This window comes from Leptodactylus fuscus, chromosome 3 (assembly GCF_031893055.1).
Source record: "Leptodactylus fuscus isolate aLepFus1 chromosome 3, aLepFus1.hap2, whole genome shotgun sequence".
Lineage (NCBI taxonomy): Eukaryota > Metazoa > Chordata > Amphibia > Anura > Leptodactylidae > Leptodactylus > Leptodactylus fuscus.
In genome coordinates this window covers 63,629,796-63,655,605 of record NC_134267.1, presented here as the reverse complement: position 1 = coordinate 63,655,605, position 25,810 = coordinate 63,629,796, and the positions used below count along the sequence as shown (strand labels likewise).

The 25,810-nt window shown below is 45.1% G+C and overlaps 1 protein-coding gene across 2 annotated transcripts in view; it reads right to left on the bottom strand.

Moving 5' to 3' along the window:
• Positions 1–25,810, bottom strand: part of FNDC1 (fibronectin type III domain containing 1) — a 150,041-nt gene that overhangs the window by 56,880 nt on the left and 67,351 nt on the right. Inside the window, exons 1-3 of one of the 2 annotated variants that reach the window (XM_075267681.1) lie at positions 5,475–5,490; positions 1,331–1,525; positions 326–424 (exon numbers count right to left, since the gene is read on the bottom strand). In XM_075267681.1, the coding sequence (XP_075123782.1) occupies positions 326–424; positions 1,331–1,525; positions 5,475–5,484 (304 nt within the window). In that variant the 5' untranslated portion in view covers positions 5,485–5,490. Of the gene's footprint in view, positions 1–325; positions 425–1,330; positions 1,526–5,474; positions 5,491–25,810 lie in introns of those variants that run through there. The other variant, XM_075267680.1, reaches the window with a different exon arrangement.

Here is a 25,810-nt window from a genome sequence, read left to right as displayed (position 1 = left end):
TTAAGATAGATATGTTGTAGATGGTGATTACTGTGTGTGTGTGTGTGTGTGTGTGTGTGTGTGTGTGTGTGTGTGTGTGTGTGTGTGTGCCATACAATGGCATTGAAAAAGTGGCAAAAACATAGCTAATACATTTTGCACCAAATTCCAAAAAATAAGGTTCCCACATTCAAAGACCATACACATCTTGTCCTCATATGTCTATCTGATCTTTTTCTTCAGTAATCCTTTATGCTTATGTCCTCTGACTTAGCAAATGCTGTGTTGAATTTTGCAGCCCTTGTGCCACTGTTTGGCCTCTTATCAAAGTAAGCAATCCACATACCTGGAATTTTAAGCTTTGTAACAGCTGCCCGATATACTGGCTGGCTTTTTCCTTGGGGATTCATTGACTGAAGGGAGACCACGTGTACAGACTCAGATGCTACAAGAAAGGAACCACATATCAGCAGTGTAATAACTGGTCTAAATGAACAGAGGATCAATCTCTATAGAATTATTCTGCCTACATGTATTTTGTTACCTTAATCTTAGCCATAGTTGCATTAATTTCATTGAAAGCATCTACTTAGAGGCAATTGCATGATGTGTCTCTAATGGCTAGTTAATGGGAATTTACAACCCCTGTAAATACCTCGGCATCTTGCTTTAATAACTTGTTTCATGCTATAAAATTTTCCAGTGTGAATCCTCCTTCACTAGATATAATGAAAATAAAGACATGAATTTGAAATACCGTTTACATTGTCTGTACTATTTAATTACTTCTGCGGACTTTCTGTGAAAAACGCTGCGAGAAAAACTACAATGTGTTGTCGCCACAGTTTTTCCCACAGCTCTTTTTGCTGCAGTCCGATATGTGGGGCCTAAGCATTAAAGAGGCTCTATCATTGGGAAAAGTCATTTTTAACTAATCACATCCTTACATAGGCTTTAGAAAGGCTATTCCACACCTACCTTTTGTATGTAAATCGCCTCAGCAGTTTTTTAATGAGCCCGTTTTTATTCATATTGGTGTCATTAATTTCCACACCGATATCTCCCCACTGTCAGAATGGCAGGCATTACAGCCTAGCGTCATCACTGGGCTGTGTGTAACACCCCCTCCTTGACAGTACCATAGATTTGTACTGGGGGGGTGGGCATTCTTCCCAGCTCAGCGTCATTGCTGGGTGGTAAGGACAACCTCCTCTGACAGTACAAGGCTATGTTAGAGTACAGTCGGGGGGCGTTCCTCACAATCCAACAATGATGCAGCTAGAAAATGAAGTATTTTTTAGCTGCTTTTCGCTATGTGCGGCCTTAGTCTTACTAAGTAACTGTGGCTTACCTCGTTGCTTATTGTCTTCATTACGAACAACTGGTTTGATTGGAGCAAAGTTAACCCTTCTTGCACTTTCACCTACATTGGATGGATTGCCCCGAAATCTGCGCACAGTTCTCATTCCTGCTGTTTGAGAGAGTGGTGATCGGCCTTCAGAGTTGCGAGCTCGCATTCGAAATGTTCTGCTTGGATACTTCCTTTCTTAAAAAACACAAGAAACCCATAGATGAAATTCATCCACTACCGCGTGCACACCATAGCATAATTCTCAGTAGTTTTTCATCTTAAATTTTTTTTACTCAGAATGTTTCATAGTGTGCATACATGGAACATGTTCTAAAGCAGAGGTAAGATGCATTAAGAGCCCCTTGAAATGCGTATTCTGGATAGATGTTCATTGGCAGGAACTGTTTGCTATAAGCTGTGTGCTCTGGAAATAAGGTTTAACCATTAAGAAGTAACTAATTTTCTAGCTTGTTATAGAATTTTGGACGTAGCCGGTTTAGTGTGTTCATTACAGAGTATACCATTTAAATAATCCAAAATGCATGTTAATGGTATCACCCAAACAGACATCTGATACACATGTTTGTCTAGTAGTGCATTTTTCCAAAAGCCCTCCAATACCGGAAGGGTTCAAAACAGTGTAATAACTAGCAAATATTGACCCCCCCCAGCAAACTTTTGACTTGCCCCCCACACACACACACACACACACACACACAGCGTAGCGTCCCCTTTCCTGGCCCCCACACAGTATAACACCCACATTCACACACTATAATGTCCCATAGCGTCCTCTCCAAACAGTATAATGTCCCACCGTAATCCTGACACACAGTATAATGTCCCACCATGAGCCCTGCATACACACTATTATATCCCATAGTGGCCCCTGCACACAGTATTATTCCCCATAGTGGTCCCTGTATACACTATTATGCCCCATAGTGGCCCCTGCAAACACTATTATGCCCCATAATGGCCCCTACATATAGTGCCCCATAGTGAACCAATTATTATACTCTGGGGTCTTTTCAGAGGGTCTGCTTTTGGACCTCTTCAATGTTGGTACAGACGTTATGTGAGTCAGGCCAGCATTGTGATTCACAATGACAACGGCCTGGCTTGAAACCTGAGGACTGCAGGAGCACAAGAGATGTGAGAAATATTGTTTTTTATGTTCCCTCACCACCCCTAGCCCTCAGATCATTATACTCCGCGGTCTGAAAAGATGCCATTATGGTGGTCTTTATGCCCAAATTGTTTACTTGCTTACAGATACAGGCAGTGCGCAGTATGGTTCATGTCTGTGAATAAAGCAAACTGTTCCATTGCAGTGACTGGTGTCATGGGTGTAGACGGGCATTGTCTAACAGGGCAAAGAAAGACGACTTTGTACACAGATGTAAGCAGAATATAGTCTTGTGTGATATTTGATAAATTTGGCACAGATTACACCAACACAGACTCCACAAGACTTTAAAGATTCCTCTCACGATAAGTCTACCCCCTCTCTCAGCCACCACTAGAGAGGGGAGGGTTTAGGAGTTTTCACGCAAATTGTCCATGTTGATCAATTATCTGATAAAATCATTATTCATATCTTCACCAGTGCAACGGAACCCATTGAAAAATATGGAATTAGTTATTGCTGAAGCTAAGATTCACTATAAAATAAGCCTGAGAACAGCAGTCACCAAAAAAGCTCTGAAAACAAGAAATAAATCTGCAAAAATGGAAAATATACTTACCTGGAAAATATTACAAAATAGAATTCTTTGGGAAAGTTGCAATGTGGAAACCAGTACTACAAGTGTAAAAAAAAATATTCATCTCTTTAGTGTGAAACATCTTTTAATCCCAAGCTGTTTTGAGAAACCACCATTAAGGAATACCTTTATCACCTCCACCAATTTCATCTCTTTACATGCTTCAATAGGGACTGATTCCTGCAAAGTAAGAATTGTTTCTCTAGTCCCTACCATTCTTTAGCAATCAGTTCTGTTAGCTTCAGCACTCTACCAATTCCAGTTCTTAGCATCTGTTAATAGGTGCTGCTCCACTGATTTAGGCTGGAATTCTCTCTCTAACCCCACCCTTCCCAAGCAACAATCATAGTTAGTTTTGATGCCTGATGTGCAATTTAAGCTCTATAATATCAAAAAGACAGTGTCAGGCAGGGGGTAATGATACAGATGGGTAATAAGAGACAATCAATGTCAGAGCCAAGAATCACACCCCTTGTTTGCTCCTGTCTAATATTGCCCCTCCTGACAGTACAGAAACTAAATAGTATATCAGGGATCAAAACTAACAGCAATGAGTGTTCAGGAACAATGGGGGCTAAAGAAAAAATTCCAATTGTTCCAGACTCAGTGGAGCAGCACCTGTTAACAGACAATAAGAACTGGAGTTGGTGGAGATGCTGAAAGGTCCTCTTTAATATGGTAATTAGGCTATCTACGTACGGATGATCCTAGGATGGAGCAAATAGTCTGGGACTGTCCACCTGAGAGTAAAGAAATTACCATATTGTATATTGAAACTAAGAGCATCAATTGCTCAGGAAGGGAGGGGCAGCACCATTTCAAACAAAGAGATGGAGTTGGAGGAGGTGGATAAATGACCTTATTAAACAATGTCTTGTAAAAAGGAAATACAGAATATAACAACAGGAACCAGATACAAATGCTGTAACATGGCCCTGAAAATCCACTACAACCTGCTCTAACTTAGGCTAGAAGAAGTGGCTGCGGTAGGAAGAATCCTGGAAAGATTTGGGGCTCAAATAATAGCTGTAGCCATATTCCAGCCACAGTTAGAACTTTTCATGTGGCAATTCTCTCTCCTGTCATATTTCCCAGAGCTGTGCTCATATTCTTTTTCTCTAACCCCAAACACTGTTTGGATTAAACTATTATTATAGGATTAAGGGCATGGTTTTTCATGAGCTACGTAGGTGTTGGATATCTATGTGTCTCTGTCTTTTTTGAAACAATGTGTTTATGACTTACTTATCAGTACCTCATATTATGTTATCTCTGAGAACTTTCCAATATGTTTTCAATCAGTCAATTCATGTTTATCTTGGGCTCCTGGTTTCACTACAGTTTAACATGTGTGGGTAAATTAGCTCAGTAGACGCAGTGGTGCAGACCCAAACAGTCAAGACAGGGACACAAAACACAACAAATTGGTTTATTTAGAAAAAAACTGGAAAATAAATAAACCTTGACTTCAGGCACAAAATAACCAAAACAAAATACAGGATTAACTTCAGGCAAAAATAAATAAACAAATAAAAACCTGCTCATCTGAGCAACTAACTAGACAGTAGGTTAACTTAAATATACGTGTGGCTTACTTTCAGACGAATTAACAAAACAGGAACAATATAGTCTCACCGGACTCAGGGTTACAGGACAGAATTAAACACCTACTTTTACTTCATGGATCTGTACTGGAATGCAGGAGCTTGAGCGTTTTTCTAGCCCAGTAATGAGCCCAGAATCTATACCTGGGCTGAGGCCTACTCCAGATCCGTCCTGAACCACATGTATGTCACAGAGTCACAGACTTGGGATGATTTATCTGGAGTCCAGCACTCTGTCTGTCATCTTCTCACACATCTTACAGAATATTTAGATCTATAATCCCATCCAAGCTAGTAGATTTACAATGTATGCAAAAATGTAAAACTGAATGTCCTGAAAATCCAGGCCTGTATCTCATCTCTACGTGTTTTTTTTTTAGATCAGAATGTATCTACTCCTTTAGGACCAGATTGTGTAACAAGAGATCTCCTAAAACCTGCAGCAGGGTAGAATTATACCAGTTACAAAACAATGGCCAGGCCTTTATGTGGTGAAGTAAGGAAAATATATTAACTCACTGCTTGGAACTTCTGGTCATACGACAAAAACTTCAGTTCCAAGATCCTCATGATAACTGTCAACTCAGCATTTTTTAAAGAAGCCACAAGTTGGACTTGCCAAGCACATTTGCTGCCAATATGAAAAATTAATGTTTTCTTAGCTACCTCAAAAGAAATGAAAATACCACATTTATAATACATATGAAACATTTTCATCCCTCAAACATCTGTAATAAAAACAAGGCTCTGTAATAAATACAAGGGCATAGTTACCTTTTTCCATGTTTATTCTACCAATACTTAGGAAGATGAGAATGATATAAAAGCAGTAAGCTACCAACTACACAAACAGAAGATATGAGGATTTACGAACGAGCCTTAGCATGTTTCTTTGTCCAGTACAGTCTCAGCCCTGAGCTACATTCTTTCACAGATGGTTAAACCCAGTTCTATGGTCGGCTGGATAGAACTTACCAGGATTGATTTTCAGATGTAGCTCAGGTAAAGCTGCAAGATTTATGAGATTGGAAAATATTTCCAAGGTTTTCCAAAAGACCACCATCGTATATTTAGAATGTTCAAGGGTCATGGAGAAGACATTTAAAATCCAGCAATATTCAGTAGGTTTAAAAGAACAAAGTGTACATTTTACTTTTTTTGACTTGGAATTAAATATAATACATATTGTCAGGGTCTGGGGTTGCTAGGTGGGGTGGCATAGACACACAAGTCCAGTTTCTTTAGTCCAAAACAAAGGTAGAGTTTTATTTTCACTCAAAAAGGTAGTACAGCAACAAAAGGAAACAATACAAAAATAAATACCTGCCCGGCTAGGCTCTAACTAAACATAGAATAGGTTACCTCACCTGGAATAGCAGAAATCAAAAGCCAGTAGAATCATTCAGGACACAGCTCCAAAAATATGACCTTTTTCTTTGGCTCTCCAGCTAAACTCTGCCCCCAGTCTGCTGCTGGAGCTGACTTCTTAAGCCTCCCTTGATGAGCAGACTCTCTGAAGCTGAGTCACTGCCGGAACATCCCCAAAGTGTGGACTGGAGGGGGGGGGGAAATCGCAGGTCCCACTACCAACCTACCTGCCATTCCTAAAAATCCAGCCCAGTAACCGGAAATCTGAAATAACCCTCAGCAGACAATAGTTATCTGCTGAGAAACCTTCTTTCTGGAGTTTTCTCATCTCACCCACCTTAGTAGTCTGGGTGAGATGTACACCCCCTCCATTACCTGACCAGCCATCGGCTTACAATATTAATAGCAAATTGTTCAGAAAACTACAAATGGATACCTGGACTAAGAAAAAAAGCTACTCAGTTATGTTTATTCATTCATATAACATGCATTTCCTGCCTATAGACTATTTTTTTTATTTTCTACCTCCTGGTTGTGGGAGTGTCAGTGCTTTTCTAGGAAGTCCTTCCCAGTATCCACCCACTGAACACCTTCTAGCAGTTTTGTTTCATGCTCAGTATATATATATATATATATATATATATATATATATATATATATATATAATTTTATTTGTATCTCTAACCTCCAGTGATCAGATACCTTGGGAATCTTCATGTGGCTTTTCATTTCTACAATGTCAGCTCTAACTCATGTAAGTAGTTCTGAGTACGAAAATCCTTCCATGCCGTAGGACGACTCATTACACATAAATATGCTACCACTACAATATTACTTCCTAACACCTTGCATACTTAGTATACTAGATTTGAGAGCCATAAGTATAACAAATGTTATAAGATAGTAATTCTTTCAACAGTGTTACATGACTTTATAGCCAAAAAAAATAGTTTGACAAAAGCTCTTTAAAGGGTTACTTCCATTTTAGAAGGATGTGACATTTCTCTGGATTATCCCAAAAACATTCAGATGGTCAGTAGTTCAATGGATTGTCAGAAACACTACTGTTCAGGAAAAATCAGTGAAGGAACCAAACGATTTGACTAGTGCTAAGTCAGAGAATAATGGGAGCTCTAGCAGTTGGATCACCGCTGATTAGGAAATTATGACATATTTTGCGATATATTTAGTTCCAAATATAATTATCATGATGGCAATAGGATCTTTAGTAGAGATGAGCGAACAGTGAAATGTTCGAAGTTCAATTCGAGTAGCCGCTCAATACTTGACTGCTCGATCGAACATTGAACCCCATTATAGTCTATGGGAAATAAATACTCATTTAGGGGGAAACTACTATTCGACCAGCATTGACCAGCGTTGATTGGCCGAATGCCATACAGAGTACAGCATTCAGCCAGTCAACGCTGGTTCTGCCGGAGGAGGCGAGTCTAAGATCGGTCCACAGCAGTCTCCATTCTGGTCCGATATTAGACTCTGCCTCCTCACAGACGAGCCTCCGGCAAAACCAGCGTTGATTGGCCGAATGCTGTACTCTGTATGGCATTCTGCCAATCAACGCTGGTCAATGCATTCCTATGGGAAAAAAGTTGACAGGGATCCTGACCAGATAGAGCTCCAAAGAGCTGGGTGAGTGACATTCCCACCTAAATAAAGGTAATCCCTAGCTAACCCTGCCTGTACATCTATCCCAGTCACATAGTTCACAGTCTCATATGAACCGGATATTAAATCCACTGTTCGTATGAATTGGAGGTCACCTGATTTAGCCAGCCAATTACTTTTTCCGATTTTTTTTCGATGACTCCGTTGTCTTAGTTCCTGTCCCACCTCCCCTGCGCAGTTATTGGTGCAAAAAAAAGCGCCAGGGAAGGTGGGAGGGGAATTGAATTTTTAGCGAGTTTGTCACCTGGTGTTCGACTGGAATCAAACATCTTGAACAGCCTGATATCCCATCGAACGTGTACTCGATTGAACGCTGTTCGCTCATTTCTAATCTCTAGTTTTAATACAGCTCTGAATTTGAGATGGTAATCCTAGGTCAAGGCAGTTCGATTCTACTGTAGGCACACAATTGTCAAATTACACGTCAAAGATATATTAATACACCATATCTGCCTTCTCCAGAAACATTTATAATTTGCCTTAATATTCTGTATTGATGATTGTAAACAGAATATTTTATACATTTTATAAAGTTTGATATTGTGATGCCTGATAAGGATTCAGTATTGTCTCTTAGTATTAGTCATGTTTGTTGACATGTCACTAGTCTATAGTTATTCAGGATCAATGGAGCAGGACAGCTAGTCTCCCTCATACTCCCCATTTTACTCTTGTCTTACAATCTATATATATAGAGAGAGAGTTTTTGTCCTTGTTCAATCAAATGTTATTTCTTAACAGTGCATAGATCGGCATTACAGAAAATACAAATTATTATTGATCAACTTTGTTTTTATGAACAGAGCATCGCAAACAATAAAAATGTTTGATAGTAGTAAAAATAACGACTATATTCAACTGTCTAGCTTCATATACAATAAAAAAGGTCATAGAAAAATAATGTCATTGTATAGTACTGTAAGAGTCCAGATATTAAACTTAAAAATGTGTTTGCTTTCTAGATTTACCATTATACTGTAAGTCACTTTCTCGAACAAGTCTGCAGATGAAGTTTCCCATCATGTTTTGTACTGGCTTTGGTAGCAACGTTCAAAATCCAGTATATCTTGATGAAAGCGTTGTCCTTGCTCCTCAGAAAATGCCCCCATTTTCTCCTTAAACTTGTCGAGGTGGGCATCAAGAATATGAACTTTAAGAGACATCCTGCAGCCCATTTCATGGTACTTGCACACAAGAGTTTGGACCAGCTCTACATAATTTTCTGCCTTGTGCTTACCAAGAAAACCTCGCACCACTTCAAGAAAACTGTGCCAAGTCGCTTTCTCCTTCTTTGTAAGCAGCTGAGGAAATTCTACACACTCCATCACCTTCCATCTATAAAAAGTCGACACTCTTGTGTGTTAATGAAAATACAATACAATACAAGTAATAAACCAGTGGCGACGTGACAGTAGCACAGACCATCACGATTGCTGAAGAAATTAGCAAATGTTCGATGCCCTTTCCGCTGGTCCGCAACTTGAACACTTTCATCCAGAAGGTTCCACTGCTTCAGTCTAGATGTCAGTAGCTCAACATTGGAGTTTGTGAGTTCCATATCTCATATCAAGTCATTGAGATCCTTTTGATCGGGGTAGTATCTCTCTGTTTCGCCAACTACTGACACTATAGACTGGATCAGTTACAATTTCTTGTTCAAAATCTGATGTGCCACTTTCTTCTAAAGTCTGATTTCTTTCAGGAGGTGAAGGTATGGGGAGCTCAGTGCAGTGTGGTACTGGAGCAACTGATGATGGGATATCAGGATACTCCACTGGAGGAACATTCTTGCCACTTCGAGGTTTGGAAGGATCGACCACGTAAAAGTAGCAGTTGGTTGAGTGGTTGGTAGGCTCTCGCCAAATTCTTGGAATAGCAAACTTCCTGGCTCTTTTTTCCCTTTGGACCCATCCCTCAAGTTTTCTTTTGCAGTTTTCATAACTGCAGTGAGGTGCCCAAGGTTTGTCCTGGTCCCCAACCTGTACTCCGAAGTATATCTTATAGGCTTCACACATCCTGACCAATGTTCTGATTTAATATTTTTTGGCTCACTTCTTGATGAATTTGCCACATATGTAGCAAAACGAATCAGCAGAATGCTTACAGCCTCTTGATACCATATTTGCATTTAACTACACACTATATTTCTCAGCCCTATACAGTTACTGAACTTGCTCTCACACTATATCGCTATCCACTATCACACTATAACTGCAATTATAATAAGTACTACTGTCCAGCAGACATGCTTATATAGTAAACAGACGTCAAGAATATTCTACCGACGTGTAGACATGGCTAGAATGATGTAGATGTTAGAAGTTTTCAGAACCATCTAGAATATTTCACCAACATCTAGACATATGATATGCTTGCTAATTAAAATATATGATTTTAAAATATCGATATCCTGGTACCAAAAGCAAAGTTTATGAGTAGAGATGAGTGAGTAGTACTCGATCGATTAGGTATTCGATCAAATACTACGGTATTCAAAATACTCGTACTCGGTCGAGTACCACTCGCTGTTCGAATGTAAAAGTTCGATGCAGAACCAGCATTGATTGGCCGAATGCTATACAGTCGGCCAATCAACGCTGGTTCTTCTCCTACCTTTAGAAGTCTTCTTCGTGCAGCATCCCCGCGGCATCTTCCGGCTCTTCATTCAGTCTGTCAGGCATCGGGCTTGGGCAGAGCCGACTGCGCATGTCCGCTTTTAGTGCGGGCATGCGCAGTCGGCTCTGCCCAGGCCCGATGCCTGGCAGAGTGAATGAAGAGCCGGAAGATGTCGCGGGGACCCTGCAAGGAGAAGACTGCTCGGAGGATCCAACCCGACCCTCACTCGTGGACTTGGTAAGTATAATTTGATCGAACGTTGCCTACCCCTGAAACGAGCATTTCCCCCCCATAGACTATAATGGGGTTCGATATTCGATTCGAGTAGTCGAATATTCAGGGGCTACTCGAAACGAATATCGAACCTCGAACATTTTACTGTTCTCTCATCTCTATTTATGAGTTGAAATTAGTGTTTAATATTCTTTTCAGATCTAAATAAACAGAAAATAACATTATTGAAACAAAGACAAAACAAAAATAAAAATTTCTTACAGTGTTATCTTGTGACAATGGCACCCATCAAGGGATTGCATGTACTAAGTACGAAATAAACACTCCTTCATGTTATACTGGTTAGTACTTGACAAAAGTCCAAATGAAGGACTACCAAAGATAGCACCCAAGATTTTTTGATGCGTCCATTGATGGGCTACTTCACATCACTGGCCATGTTGTTTTTCCATTATAAGTGAGGGCCCTGGTGTCCCCAGCAATTGACTGTGCCTAAGCTATGGCTACACCCTACATTAATTTCCTGTTTTATGTAAAGAAAACTTCATCATCAAGCAATTAAAAGTTCTCCAAATAACAGTGACATATAGGTATGCAGGGGAGCTCTCTTGGCTTCATCTCAGTGGCAGTAAGTAGCACTTGCAATGAAATATTCTAATCTGATTTTTCTTGTTGTTTAGCTTGGCTTTAAAAATGTAAATTATTATTTAAAAAATGTAATTATGTTTATTTTATATGCCATGAAACAACTAAAAATATATTTCCTAAAAATGTTGAAGGCATAACATGGCGACTCCACCATCATATAAAATAGTTTATCTCTAATTCTGTAACTATTATGTTAGCTCCCATGATACATGACATGCTCTTAACAGAAAAGTATAATTCTGAACATGCATAGTGAGGAAAATATAGTAAGTCAAAGTCAGTTCAAGGTAAGAAAAGGTATTTACAGAGTTACGCAACTTTTTATGTAGATGTTGTTCAAAAGCAGAATTTTCCTCTAAAAATATGTTGACTGGCTAGTTTTATAGCACACATGTCTTCAGTTATGAATAGAGATGAGCGAACACTAAAATGTTCGAGGTTCGAAATTCGATTCGAACAGCCGCTCACTGTTCGAGTGTTCGAATGGGTTTCGAACCCCATTATAGTCTATGGGGAACATAAACTCGTTAAGGGGGAAACCCAAATTCGTGTCTGGAGGGTCACCAAGTCCACTATGACACCCCAGGAAATGATACCAACACCCTGGAATGACACTGGGACAGCAGGGGAAGCATGTCTGGGGGCATAAAAGTCACTTTATTTCATGGAAATCCCTGTCAGTTTGCGATTTTCGCAAGCTAACTTTTCCCCATAGAAATGCATTGGCCAGTGCTGATTGGCCAGAGTACGGAACTCGACCAATCAGCGCTGGCTCTGCTGGAGGAGGCGGAGTCTAAGATAGCTCCACACCAGTCTCCATTCAGGTCCGACCTTAGACTCCGCCTCCTCCGGCAGAGCCAGCGCTGATTGGCCGAAGGCTGGCCAATGCATTCCTATGCGAATGCAGACTTAGCAGTGCTGAGTCAGTTTTGCTCAACTACACATCTGATGCACACTCGGCACTGCTACATCAGATGTAGCAATCTGATGTAGCAGAGCCGAGGGTGCACTAGAACCCCTGTGCAAACTCAGTTCACGCTAATAGAATGCATTGGCCAGCGCTGATTGGCCAATGCATTCTATTAGCCCGATGAAGTAGAGCTGAATGTGTGTGCTAAGCACACACATTCAGCACTGCTTCATCAAGCCAATACAATGCATTAGCCAGTGCTGATTGGCCAGAGTACGGAATTCGGCCAATCAGCGCTGGCCAATGCATTCTATTAGCCCGATGAAGTAGAGCTGAATGTGTGTGCTAAGCACACACATTCAGCACTGCTTCATCAAGCCAATACAATGCATTAGCCAGTGCTGATTGGCCAGAGTACGGAATTCGGCCAATCAGCGCTGGCTCTGCTGGAGGAGGCGGAGTCTAAGGTCGCTCCACACCAGTCTCCATTCAGGTCCGACCTTAGACTCCGCCTCCTCCGGCAGAGCCAGCGCTGATTGGCCGAAGGCTGGCCAATGCATTCCTATGCGAATGCAGACTTAGCAGTGCTGAGTCAGTTTTGCTCAACTACACATCTGATGCACACTCGGCACTGCTACATCAGATGTAGCAATCTGATGTAGCAGAGCCGAGGGTGCACTAGAACCCCTGTGCAAACTCAGTTCACGCTAATAGAATGCATTGGCCAGCGCTGATTGGCCAATGCATTCTATTAGCCCGATGAAGTAGAGCTGAATGTGTGTGCTAAGCACACACATTCAGCACTGCTTCATCAAGCCAATACAATGCATTAGCCAGTGCTGATTGGCCAGAGTACGGAATTCGGCCAATCAGCGCTGGCCAATGCATTCTATTAGCCCGATGAAGTAGAGCTGAATGTGTGTGCTAAGCACACACATTCAGCTCTACTTCATCGGGCTAATAGAATGCATTGGCCAGCGCTGATTGGCCAGAGTACGGAACTCGACCAATCAGCGCTGGCTCTGCTGGAGGAGGCGGAGTCTAAGGTCGGACCTGAATGGAGACTGGTGTGGAGCGATCTTAGACTCCGCCTCCTCCAGCAGAGCCAGCGCTGATTGGCCGAATTCCGTACTCTGGCCAATCAGCACTGGCTAATGCATTGTATTGGCTTGATGAAGCAGTGCTGAATGTGTGTGCTTAGCACACACATTCAGCTCTACTTCATCGGGCTAATAGAATGCATTGGCCAATCAGCGCTGGCCAATGCATTCTATTAGCGTGAACTGAGTTTGCACAGGGGTTCTAGTGCACCCTCGGCTCTGCTACATCAGATTGCTACATCTGATGTAGCAGTGCCGAGTGTGCATCAGATGTGTAGTTGAGCAAAACTGACTCAGCACTGCTAAGTATGCATTCGCATAGGAATGCATTGGCCAGCCTTCGGCCAATCAGCGCTGGCTCTGCCGGAGGAGGCGGAGTCTAAGGTCGGACCTGAATGGAGACTGGTGTGGAGCGACCTTAGACTCCGCCTCCTCCAGCAGAGCCAGCGCTGATTGGCCGAATTCCGTACTCTGGCCAATCAGCACTGGCTAATGCATTGTATTGGCTTGATGAAGCAGTGCTGAATGTGTGTGCTTAGCACACACATTCAGCTCTACTTCATCGGGCTAATAGAATGCATTGGCCAATCAGCGCTGGCCAATGCATTCTATTAGCGTGAACTGAGTTTGCACAGGGGTTCTAGTGCACCCTCGGCTCTGCTACATCAGATTGCTACATCTGATGTAGCAGTGCCGAGTGTGCATCAGATGTGTAGTTGAGCAAAACTGACTCAGCACTGCTAAGTCTCTGCATTCGCATAGGAATGCATTGGCCAGCCTTCGGCCAATCAGCGCTGGCTCTGCCGGAGGAGGCGGAGTCTAAGGTCGGACCTGAATGGAGACTGGTGTGGAGCGATCTTAGACTCCGCCTCCTCCAGCAGAGCCAGCGCTGATTGGTCGAGTTCCGTACTCTGGCCAATCAGCGCTGGCCAATGCATTCTATTAGCCCGATGAAGTAGAGCTGAATGTGTGTGCTTAGCACACACATTCAGCTCTACTTCATCAGGCTAATAGAATACATTGGCCAATCAGCGCTGGCCAATGCATTCTATTAGCTTGATGAAGCAGAGTGTGCACAAGGGTTCAAGCGCACCCTCGGCTCTGATGTAGCAGAGCTGAGGGTGCACAAGGGTTCAAGTGCACCCTCGGCTCTCCTACATCAGAGCCGAGGGTGCGCTTGAACCCTTGTGCAGCCTCGGCTCTGCTACATCAGAGCCGAGGGTGCGCTTGAACCCTTGTGCACACTCTGCTTCATCAAGCTAATAGAATGCATTGGCCAGCACTGATTGGCCAGAGTACGGAATTCGGCCAATCAGCGCTGGCCAATGCATCCCTATGGGAAAAAGTTTATCTCACAAAAATCACAATTACACACCCGATAGAGCCCCAAAAAGTTATTTTTAATAACATTCCCCCCTAAATAAAGGTTATCCCTAGCTATCCCTGCCTGTACAGCTATCCCTGTCTCATAGTCACAAAGTTCACATTCTCATATGACCCGGATTTGAAATCCACTATTCGTCTAAAATGGAGGTCACCTGATTTCGGCAGCCAATGACTTTTTCCAATTTTTTTCAATGCCCCCAGTGTCGTAGTTCCTGTCCCACCTCCCCTGCGCTGTTATTGGTGCAAAAAAGGCGCCAGGGAAGGTGGGAGGGGAATCGAATTTTGGCGCACTTTACCACGTGGTGTTCGATTCGATTCGAACATGGCGAACACCCTGATATCCGATCGAACATGTGTTCGATAGAACACTGTTCGCTCATCTCTAGTTATGAAGCTTCCATGTTACTATACAGTTGTAGTCACATATGTTATACTGTAATTTTACAGTACACCTATATGACATAAACTGGTTGAACTCATCTAAGGATAGCAGGTTTCTTACTAGGTTCTTAAAGGGATTCTACCACTAAAACACTGTTTTGTGTGCTTTAGATGTTTGAATAGCCTTTAGAAAGGCTATTCGTCTCTCACCTTTAGATGTGGTCTCCGCCACGCCGTTCCTTAGAAATACCGGTTTTTACCGGTATGCTAATGAGTTCTCCGCAGCAATGAGCTCGGGCCCCAGCGCTCAAACGGCAATGGGGGTGTCCCCACTGCTGCCCGAGAACCCGCTCCAGCGATGCCTTCTTCTTCAGCTGCATCCTCCCCTTCTCTGTCGTCTTCCTTCTTCGTCAGCTCTGACGCTTGCGCAGTCTTGCCTTGTGGCCTCGAAAATATGCGCAGTTGGCTCTACCAGTGTCTCGCTGGCAGAGCCGACTGCGCAGGCGTCACAGATGACGAAGAAGGAAGATGACAGAAAAGGGGAGGATGCAGCTGAAGAAGAAGGCGTCATTGGAGCGGATTCTCGGGCAGCAGTGGGGACGCCCCCATTGCCGTTTGAGCGCTGGGGCCCGCCCTCATGGCTGTGGAGAACTCATTAGTAGAGATGAGCGAACACTAAAATGTTCGAGGTTCGAAATTCGATTCGAACAGCCGCTCACTGTTCGAGTGTTCGAATGGGTTTCGAACCCCATTATAGTCTATGGGGAACATAAACTCGTTAAGGGGGAAACCCAAATTCGTGTCTGGAGGGTCACCAAGTCCACTATGACACCCCAGGAAATGATACCAACACCCTGGAATGACACTGGGACAGCAGGGGAAGCATGTCTGGGGGCATAAAAGTCACTTTATTTCATGGAAATCCCTGTCAGTTTGCGATTTTCGCAAGCTAACTTTTCCCCATAGAAATGCATTGGCCAGTGCTGATTGGCCAGAGTACGGAACTCGACCAATCAGCGCTGGCTCTGCTGGAGGAGGCGGAGTCTAAGATAGCTCCACACCAGTCTCCATTCAGGTCCGACCTTAGACTCCGCCTCCTCCGGCAGAGCCAGCGCTGATTGGCCGAAGGCTGGCCAATGCATTCCTATGCGAATGCAGACTTAGCAGTGCTGAGTCAGTTTTGCTCAACTACACATCTGATGCACACTCGGCACTGCTACATCAGATGTAGCAATCTGATGTAGCAGAGCCGAGGGTGCACTAGAACCCCTGTGCAAACTCAGTTCACGCTAATAGAATGCATTGGCCAGCGCTGATTGGCCAATGCATTCTATTAGCCCGATGAAGTAGAGCTGAATGTGTGTGCTAAGCACACACATTCAGCACTGCTTCATCAAGCCAATACAATGCATTAGCCAGTGCTGATTGGCCAGAGTACGGAATTCGGCCAATCAGCGCTGGCCAATGCATTCTATTAGCCCGATGAAGTAGAGCTGAATGTGTGTGCTAAGCACACACATTCAGCACTGCTTCATCAAGCCAATACAATGCATTAGCCAGTGCTGATTGGCCAGAGTACGGAATTCGGCCAATCAGCGCTGGCTCTGCTGGAGGAGGCGGAGTCTAAGGTCGCTCCACACCAGTCTCCATTCAGGTCCGACCTTAGACTCCGCCTCCTCCGGCAGAGCCAGCGCTGATTGGCCGAAGGCTGGCCAATGCATTCCTATGCGAATGCAGACTTAGCAGTGCTGAGTCAGTTTTGCTCAACTACACATCTGATGCACACTCGGCACTGCTACATCAGATGTAGCAATCTGATGTAGCAGAGCCGAGGGTGCACTAGAACCCCTGTGCAAACTCAGTTCACGCTAATAGAATGCATTGGCCAGCGCTGATTGGCCAATGCATTCTATTAGCCCGATGAAGTAGAGCTGAATGTGTGTGCTAAGCACACACATTCAGCACTGCTTCATCAAGCCAATACAATGCATTAGCCAGTGCTGATTGGCCAGAGTACGGAATTCGGCCAATCAGCGCTGGCCAATGCATTCTATTAGCCCGATGAAGTAGAGCTGAATGTGTGTGCTAAGCACACACATTCAGCACTGCTTCATCAAGCCAATACAATGCATTAGCCAGTGCTGATTGGCCAGAGTACGGAATTCGGCCAATCAGCGCTGGCTCTGCTGGAGGAGGCGGAGTCTAAGGTCGCTCCACACCAGTCTCCATTCAGGTCCGACCTTAGACTCCGCCTCCTCCGGCAGAGCCAGCGCTGATTGGCCGAAGGCTGGCCAATGCATTCCTATGCGAATGCAGACTTAGCAGTGCTGAGTCAGTTTTGCTCAACTACACATCTGATGCACACTCGGCACTGCTACATCAGATGTAGCAATCTGATGTAGCAGAGCCGAGGGTGCACTAGAACCCCTGTGCAAACTCAGTTCACGCTAATAGAATGCATTGGCCAGCGCTGATTGGCCAATGCATTCTATTAGCCCGATGAAGTAGAGCTGAATGTGTGTGCTAAGCACACACATTCAGCACTGCTTCATCAAGCCAATACAATGCATTAGCCAGTGCTGATTGGCCAGAGTACGGAATTCGGCCAATCAGCGCTGGCCAATGCATTCTATTAGCCCGATGAAGTAGAGCTGAATGTGTGTGCTAAGCACACACATTCAGCACTGCTTCATCAAGCCAATACAATGCATTAGCCAGTGCTGATTGGCCAGAGTACGGAATTCGGCCAATCAGCGCTGGCTCTGCTGGAGGAGGCGGAGTCTAAGGTCGCTCCACACCAGTCTCCATTCAGGTCCGACCTTAGACTCCGCCTCCTCCGGCAGAGCCAGCGCTGATTGGCCGAAGGCTGGCCAATGCATTCCTATGCGAATGCAGACTTAGCAGTGCTGAGTCAGTTTTGCTCAACTACACATCTGATGCACACTCGGCACTGCTACATCAGATGTAGCAATCTGATGTAGCAGAGCCGAGGGTGCACTAGAACCCCTGTGCAAACTCAGTTCACGCTAATAGAATGCATTGGCCAGCGCTGATTGGCCAATGCATTCTATTAGCCCGATGAAGTAGAGCTGAATGTGTGTGCTAAGCACACACATTCAGCACTGCTTCATCAAGCCAATACAATGCATTAGCCAGTGCTGATTGGCCAGAGTACGGAATTCGGCCAATCAGCGCTGGCCAATGCATTCTATTAGCCCGATGAAGTAGAGCTGAATGTGTGTGCTAAGCACACACATTCAGCTCTACTTCATCGGGCTAATAGAATGCATTGGCCAGCGCTGATTGGCCAGAGTACGGAACTCGACCAATCAGCGCTGGCTCTGCTGGAGGAGGCGGAGTCTAAGGTCGGACCTGAATGGAGACTGGTGTGGAGCGATCTTAGACTCCGCCTCCTCCAGCAGAGCCAGCGCTGATTGGCCGAATTCCGTACTCTGGCCAATCAGCACTGGCTAATGCATTGTATTGGCGTGATGAAGCAGTGCTGAATGTGTGTGCTTAGCACACACATTCAGCTCTACTTCATCGGGCTAATAGAATGCATTGGCCAGCGCTGATTGGCCGAATTCCGTACTCTGGCCAATCAGTGCTGGCCAATGCATTCTATTAGCTTGATGAAGCAGAGTGTGCACAAGGGTTCAAGCGCACCCTCGGCTCTGATGTAGGAGAGCCGAGGGTGCACTTGAACCCTTGTGCACCCTCAGCTCTGCTACATCAGAGCCGAGGGTGCGCTTGAACCCTTGTGCACACTCTGCTTCATCAAGCTAATAGAATGCATTGGCCAGCGCTGATTGGCCAATGTATTCTATTAGCCTGATGAAGTAGAGCTGAATGTGTGTGCTAAGCACACACATTCAGCTCTACTTCATCGGGCTAATAGAATGCATTGGCCAGCGCTGATTGGCCAGAGTACGGAACTCGACCAATCAGCGCTGGCTCTGCTGGAGGAGGCGGAGTCTAAGATCGCTCCACACCAGTCTCCATTCAGGTCCGACCTTAGACTCCGCCTCCTCCAGCAGAGCCAGCGCTGATTGGCCGAATTCCGTACTCTGGCCAATCAGCACTGGCTAATGCATTGTATTGGCTTGATGAAGCAGTGCTGAATGTGTGTGCTTAGCACACACATTCAGCTCTACTTCATCGGGCTAATAGAATGCATTGGCCAATCAGCGCTGGCCAATGCATTCTATTAGCGTGAACTGAGTTTGCACAGGGGTTCTAGTGCACCCTCGGCTCTGCTACATCAGATTGCTACATCTGATGTAGCAGTGCCGAGTGTGCATCAGATGTGTAGTTGAGCAAAACTGACTCAGCACTGCTAAGTATGCATTCGCATAGGAATGCATTGGCCAGCCTTCGGCCAATCAGCGCTGGCTCTGCCGGAGGAGGCGGAGTCTAAGGTCGGACCTGAATGGAGACTGGTGTGGAGCGACCTTAGACTCCGCCTCCTCCAGCAGAGCCAGCGCTGATTGGCCGAATTCCGTACTCTGGCCAATCAGCACTGGCTAATGCATTGTATTGGCTTGATGAAGCAGTGCTGAATGTGTGTGCTTAGCACACACATTCAGCTCTACTTCATCGGGCTAATAGAATGCATTGGCCAATCAGCGCTGGCCAATGCATTCTATTAGCGTGAACTGAGTTTGCACAGGGGTTCTAGTGCACCCTCGGCTCTGCTACATCAGATTGCTACATCTGATGTAGCAGTGCCGAGTGTGCATCAGATGTGTAGTTGAGCAAAACTGACTCAGCACTGCTAAGTATGCATTCGCATAGGAATGCATTGGCCAGCCTTCGGCCAATCAGCGCTGGCTCTGCCGGAGGAGGCGGAGTCTAAGGTCGGACCTGAATGGAGACTGGTGTGGAGCGACCTTAGACTCCGCCTCCTCCAGCAGAGCCAGCGCTGATTGGCCGAATTCCGTACTCTGGCCAATCAGCACTGGCTAATGCATTGTATTGGCTTGATGAAGCAGTGCTGAATGTGTGTGCTTAGCACACACATTCAGCTCTACTTCATCAGGCTAATAGAATGCATTGGCCAATCAGCGCTGGCCAATGCATTCTATTAGCGTGAACTGAGTTTGCACAGGGGTTCTAGTGCACCCTCGGCTCTGCTACATCAGATTGCTACATCTGATGTAGCAGTGCCGAGTGTGCATCAGATGTGTAGTTGAGCAAAACTGACTCAGCACTGCTAAGTCTCTGCATTCGCATAGGAATGCATTGGCCAGCCTTCGGCCAATCAGCGCTGGCTCTGCCGGAGGAGGCGGAGTCTAAGGTCGGACCTGAATGGAGACTGGTGTGGAGCGATCTTAGACTCCGCCTCCTCCAGCAGAGCCAGCGCTGATTGGTCGAGTTCCGTACTCTGGCCAATCAGCGCTGGCCAATGCATTCTATTAGCCCGATGAAGTAGAGCTGAATGTGTGTGCTTAGCACACACATTCAGCTCTACTTCATCAGGCTAATAGAATACATTGGCCAATCAGCGCTGGCCAATGCATTCTATTAGCTTGATGAAGCAGAGTGTGCACAAGGGTTCAAGCGCACCCTCGGCTCTGATGTAGCAGAGCTGAGGGTGCACAAGGGTTCAAGTGCACCCTCGGCTCTCCTACATCAGAGCCGAGGGTGCGCTTGAACCCTTGTGCAGCCTCGGCTCTGCTACATCAGAGCCGAGGGTGCGCTTGAACCCTTGTGCACACTCTGCTTCATCAAGCTAATAGAATGCATTGGCCAGCACTGATTGGCCAGAGTACGGAATTCGGCCAATCAGCGCTGGCCAATGCATCCCTATGGGAAAAAGTTTATCTCACAAAAATCACAATTAAACACCCGATAGAGCCCCAAAAAGTTATTTTTAATAACATTCCCCCCTAAATAAAGGTTATCCCTAGCTATCCCTGCCTGTACAGCTATCCCTGTCTCATAGTCACAAAGTTCACATTCTCATATGACCCGGATTTGAAATCCACTATTCGTCTAAAATGGAGGTCACCTGATTTCGGCAGCCAATGACTTTTTCCAATTTTTTTCAATGCCCCCAGTGTCGTAGTTCCTGTCCCACCTCCCCTGCGCTGTTATTGGTGCAAAAAAGGCGCCAGGGAAGGTGGGAGGGGAATCGAATTTTGGCGCACTTTACCACGTGGTGTTCGATTCGATTCGAACATGGCGAACACCCTGATATCCGATCGAACATGTGTTCGATAGAACACTGTTCGCTCATCTCTACTCATTAGCATACCAGTAAAAACCGGTATTTCTAAGGAACGGCGCGGTGGAGATCACATCTAAAGGTAAGAGACGAATAGCCTTTCTAAAGGTTATTCTGACGTCTAAAGCACACAAAACAGTGTTTTAGTGGTAGAATCCCTTTAAGTTTATCTCCTATAATAAAGTTCTGCTAGTTAGATTATGGACAGAAATCATGGTGAATAACTATGGCTATGCCACATAGTGTGCTAAATACCATATAACTGAAATAAATGGAAGCAACAGATCTGTTCTCCTAACTGAGTCTCCAAAACAGATGTGAGTGTAGTTTACCATGACTTGCTTACCAGTCCACTGCCTAACTTGCAGAAACTAATACCTAGTAAGACTATAGCATGGGTATAAGCATGGCATACTGTATGTTTAAAGACGTCCGTAGATTTTACTGGTAATGGGATGACTGGGTTATTTGTGGACTGACTGGGACTTGTACATCCTGGAATACATCAAAGTTTATATCTGGATTACAATCTACATTTAGAGATACAAATCACAAGAAAATTAGATGAAAACTAGAGATGGGCAAAGCTCTGAAGATTCATTTTGTTTCCGGTTCAGGTAGTTTGGTCTCAAGATTTGTTTCAGGTCGAATATATTTATTACAAATCGGAGCTTAACTTTGCTTAAAACATAGATACTGTATGACACTGGCAGGGCTCCTAGGACTCTATCTAGCCCACTTGGAATCAGTGCCTGGAACCAGCTGAAAGCTGCTTTTTGGTAGCAGTGTGAAGGTAGACCATGTGGTCACTACCTCAACAGCAGTGCCATTTGTTTTAGCCACTGCAATTTACCTCTCAGACTAAGACTATAGCTCTCTCTGATGATCCATCACCATCTAGGAGGTTGGTCAAATGCTTAGGAATTCTTTTCATTTAACTCTACTTAGCATTAGGGATAGTTTATCTTATACAAGATCTATTAGGTGTTAGTTTAGACCTGGCGTGAGAGCGTGTGGAGCTGATCCTTGGGAACGCTCTTTTAAGGGACGCACTCTAATTGGAGTGAACATTGGCTCCTATCCGAGTGGATATTCTTGCTTACAGCATGCAGTGACTGGTGTCCGCTTTAACTAGAGGGGCTTTGTAATTGGGCAAGTGACTAGCTCAAGATTAGTACAGCTTGGGCACAACTTGTTAGCTGTTTCTTTTGGGTCATACATAGAGATGAGCGAACAGTGTTCTATCGAACTCATGTTCGATCGGATATTAGGCTGTTCGGCATGTTCGAATCGAATCGAACACCGCGTGGTGCGCCATTACTCGATTCCCCTCCCACCTTCCCTGGCGCCTTTTTTGCTCCAATAACAGCGCAGGGTAGGTGGGACAGGAACTACGACACCGGTGACGTTGAAAAAAGTAGGCAAAACCCATTGGCTGCCGAAAACATGTGACCTCTAATTTAAAAGAACAGCGCCGCCCAGCTTCGCGTCATTCTGAGCTTGCAATTCACCGAGGACGGAGGTTTCCGTCCAGCTAGCTAGGGCTTAGATTCTGGGTAGGCAGGGACAGGCTAGGATAGGAAGGAGAAGACAACCAACAGCTCTTGTAAGAGCTAAATTCCAGGGAGAAGCTTGTCAGTGTAACGTGGCACTGACGGGCTCAATCGCCGCAACCCAGCTTTCCCAGGATCCTGAATGGAATACACTGTCAGTGTATTCCCGTATACCCGATATATATACCCCGATACCCGTTCCAACGGTGTGCCCCCCCACCTTCACCCCAGAAATACCCTGCAAGTCCCCTAGCAATAGAATTGGGGCTATATACACCCACAATTTTTACTACTGGTATACAGTGCCATTGTCTGACTGGGAATTCAAAGAATATATTGGGAATACAAATACCCTCATTTCTTGCTACTGCCATATAGTGCCAGTGTCTGACTGGGAATTCAAAGAATATATTGGGGTTACGTGCACCCACAATTTTTACTACTGGTATACAGTGCCATTGTCTGACTGGGAATTCAAAGAATATATTGGGAATACAAATACCCTCATTTCTTGCTACTGCCATATAGTGCCAGTGTCTGACTGGTAATTCAAAGAATATATTGGGGTTACGTGCACCCACAATTTTTACTACTGGTATACAGTGCCATTGTCTGACTGGGAATTCAAAGAATATATTGGGAATACAAATACCCTCATTTCTTGCTACTGCCATATAGTGCCAGTGTCTGACTGGGAATTCAAAGAATATATTGGGGTTACGTGCACCCACAATTTTTACTACTGGTATACAGTGCCATTGTCTGACTGGGAATTCAAAGAATATATTGGGGTTATAAATACCCTCATTTCTTGCTACTGCCATATAGTGCCAGTTTCTGACTGGTAATTCAAAGAATATATTGGGGTTACATACACCCACAATTTTTACTACTGGTATACAGTGCCATTGTCTGACTGGGAATTCAAAGAGTATATTGGGAATACAAATACCCTCATTTCTTGCTACTGCCATTAGAGATGAGCGAACACTAAAATGTTCGAGGTTCGAAATTCGATTCGAACAGCCGCTCAATGTTCGTGTGTTCGAACGGGTTTCGAACCCCATTATAGTCTATGGGGAACAGATACTCGTTAAGGGGGAAACCCAAATCCGTGTCTGGAGGGTCACCAAGTCCACTATGACACCCCAGGAAATGATGCCAACACCTCTGGAATGACACTGGGACAGCAGGGGAAGCATGCCTGGGGGCATCTAACACACCAAAGACCCTCTATTACCCCAACATCACTGCCTAACAACTACACACTTTCCACATTCAAAAAAACCTCTATCAAAGTGGGAAAATACCTGGAAACCTTCTTTACTCCCCAAATGGATGGACACAAACCCCAATTTAAGCTCAACAAACAGTAACAACCACCCCTTTAAATCACGTTCCCCATGACAACCACAAATGGAATAGGCAATGGGAATTCCAAAAGCCCTCACCCTTAACTGTCATTTTGAGTGTGTGTGTGTGTGTGTGTGTGTGTGTGTGTGTGTGTGTGTGTGTGTGTGTGATGTGGTAAGACCTTCCAAAATTCACTTTTCTAGCCCTTAACATGAGCCCTTCCAAACAAAGTTACATGACCTTAAGCTGAGCTACCAGCAGAGATTGAGGCCCTTGGCATGAGTAGAGCCTTGCACCAGCAGTGTTTTTGGCACTTAGGGTGAGTTGAGCCTTGTACCAGCGTGTGTCCCTTAACATCAGGCGGGCCCTAAGTTCTGCGCTTTGCACAAAAGTTCCACATTAACTAGGCTGAATGGTACAAAGATTAGTAGGCCCGAGAACCAGGAACAGGTCTTGCAATGGCTGTCGGATAACGCTTAAAGCACATTGTCCACCAGCCAGTCAGCCTCTACCTCCTCTTACCCAACAGTCTTGTCCTCCTTCCACCCAAAATTCCCAATCTTCTCAGAACAATAACCCCAACTGTCCCTGCTCCCCAGAGCTGTTCTCCCTTCCTTTGACTGTACCGCAACCTGCCCCTCCATTTCGCGATTCCACGGACCTAACAGACGAGTATCTGTGTCCAGATGCTCAAACACTAGAGTCTCCTCCATTCCATCTCCGGTCGATTTGGTGGCGGATGACCAGCAACCCACCCTCATCGACGACGATGAGACGCAGTTGCTGTCAGGGCAGCCAGTTGACATGCGCATTGTGCAGGAGGAGGAGGCGAGACAGGAGTTGGAAGAGGAGGTGGTGGACGACGAGGACACCGACCCCACCTGGACAAGGCAGATGTCAAGCTGGGAAAGTAGTGTGGATGTTGAGACAGGTGCAGCACCAAAAAGGGTAGCTAGAGGCAGAGACATGTCCAGAGGCAGAGGTCAGCTGCTTTGCCGAAGCCAGGCCAGACCCGGAATGTCCGAAGATGTTCCCTTTTGTACCCAGCCCAGAAAAACTCCCCCATCGAGGGCACGTTTCTTGAAGGTGTAGAGTTTTTTCAAGGAATGCGCCGAGGACAGATATAGTGTCGTCTACACAATTTGCCTCTCGAAATCGAGTAGGGGCCCTGAGAAGAGCAACCTGTCCACCACTTCAATGCACCGTCATTTGGAATCCAAGCAATGGAATCAGTGGCAGGCAGCAACGGCAGGACAAACGTCGCCCGCCGTTCATGCCACTGCCTCTGCTCACAGTGCTGGCGATGCACTCCAGAGGACGAGCCAGGACATCACTTCATCTGCCTCCGCCACTTTGTTGACTTCTCCCTCATCCTCCCCTGTTTCTGTCTTATCTCCTTCTCCTGCACCATCAAAGGCACCATCAGGCGCTTCTTTACAACAACCCACCATCTCTCATACATTGGAGCGCCGGCAGAAATACACCACTAACCACCCACCCACGCAAGCCTAGAACGCCAACATCGCTAAACTGCTGGCCCAGGAGAGGTTGGCGTTCCGGCTTGTTGAAAACTCCCGCCTTCCCGGACCTGATGGCAACTGTGGCACCTCACTATGCCGTCCCTAGCCGTCTCAACTTCTCCCGGTGTG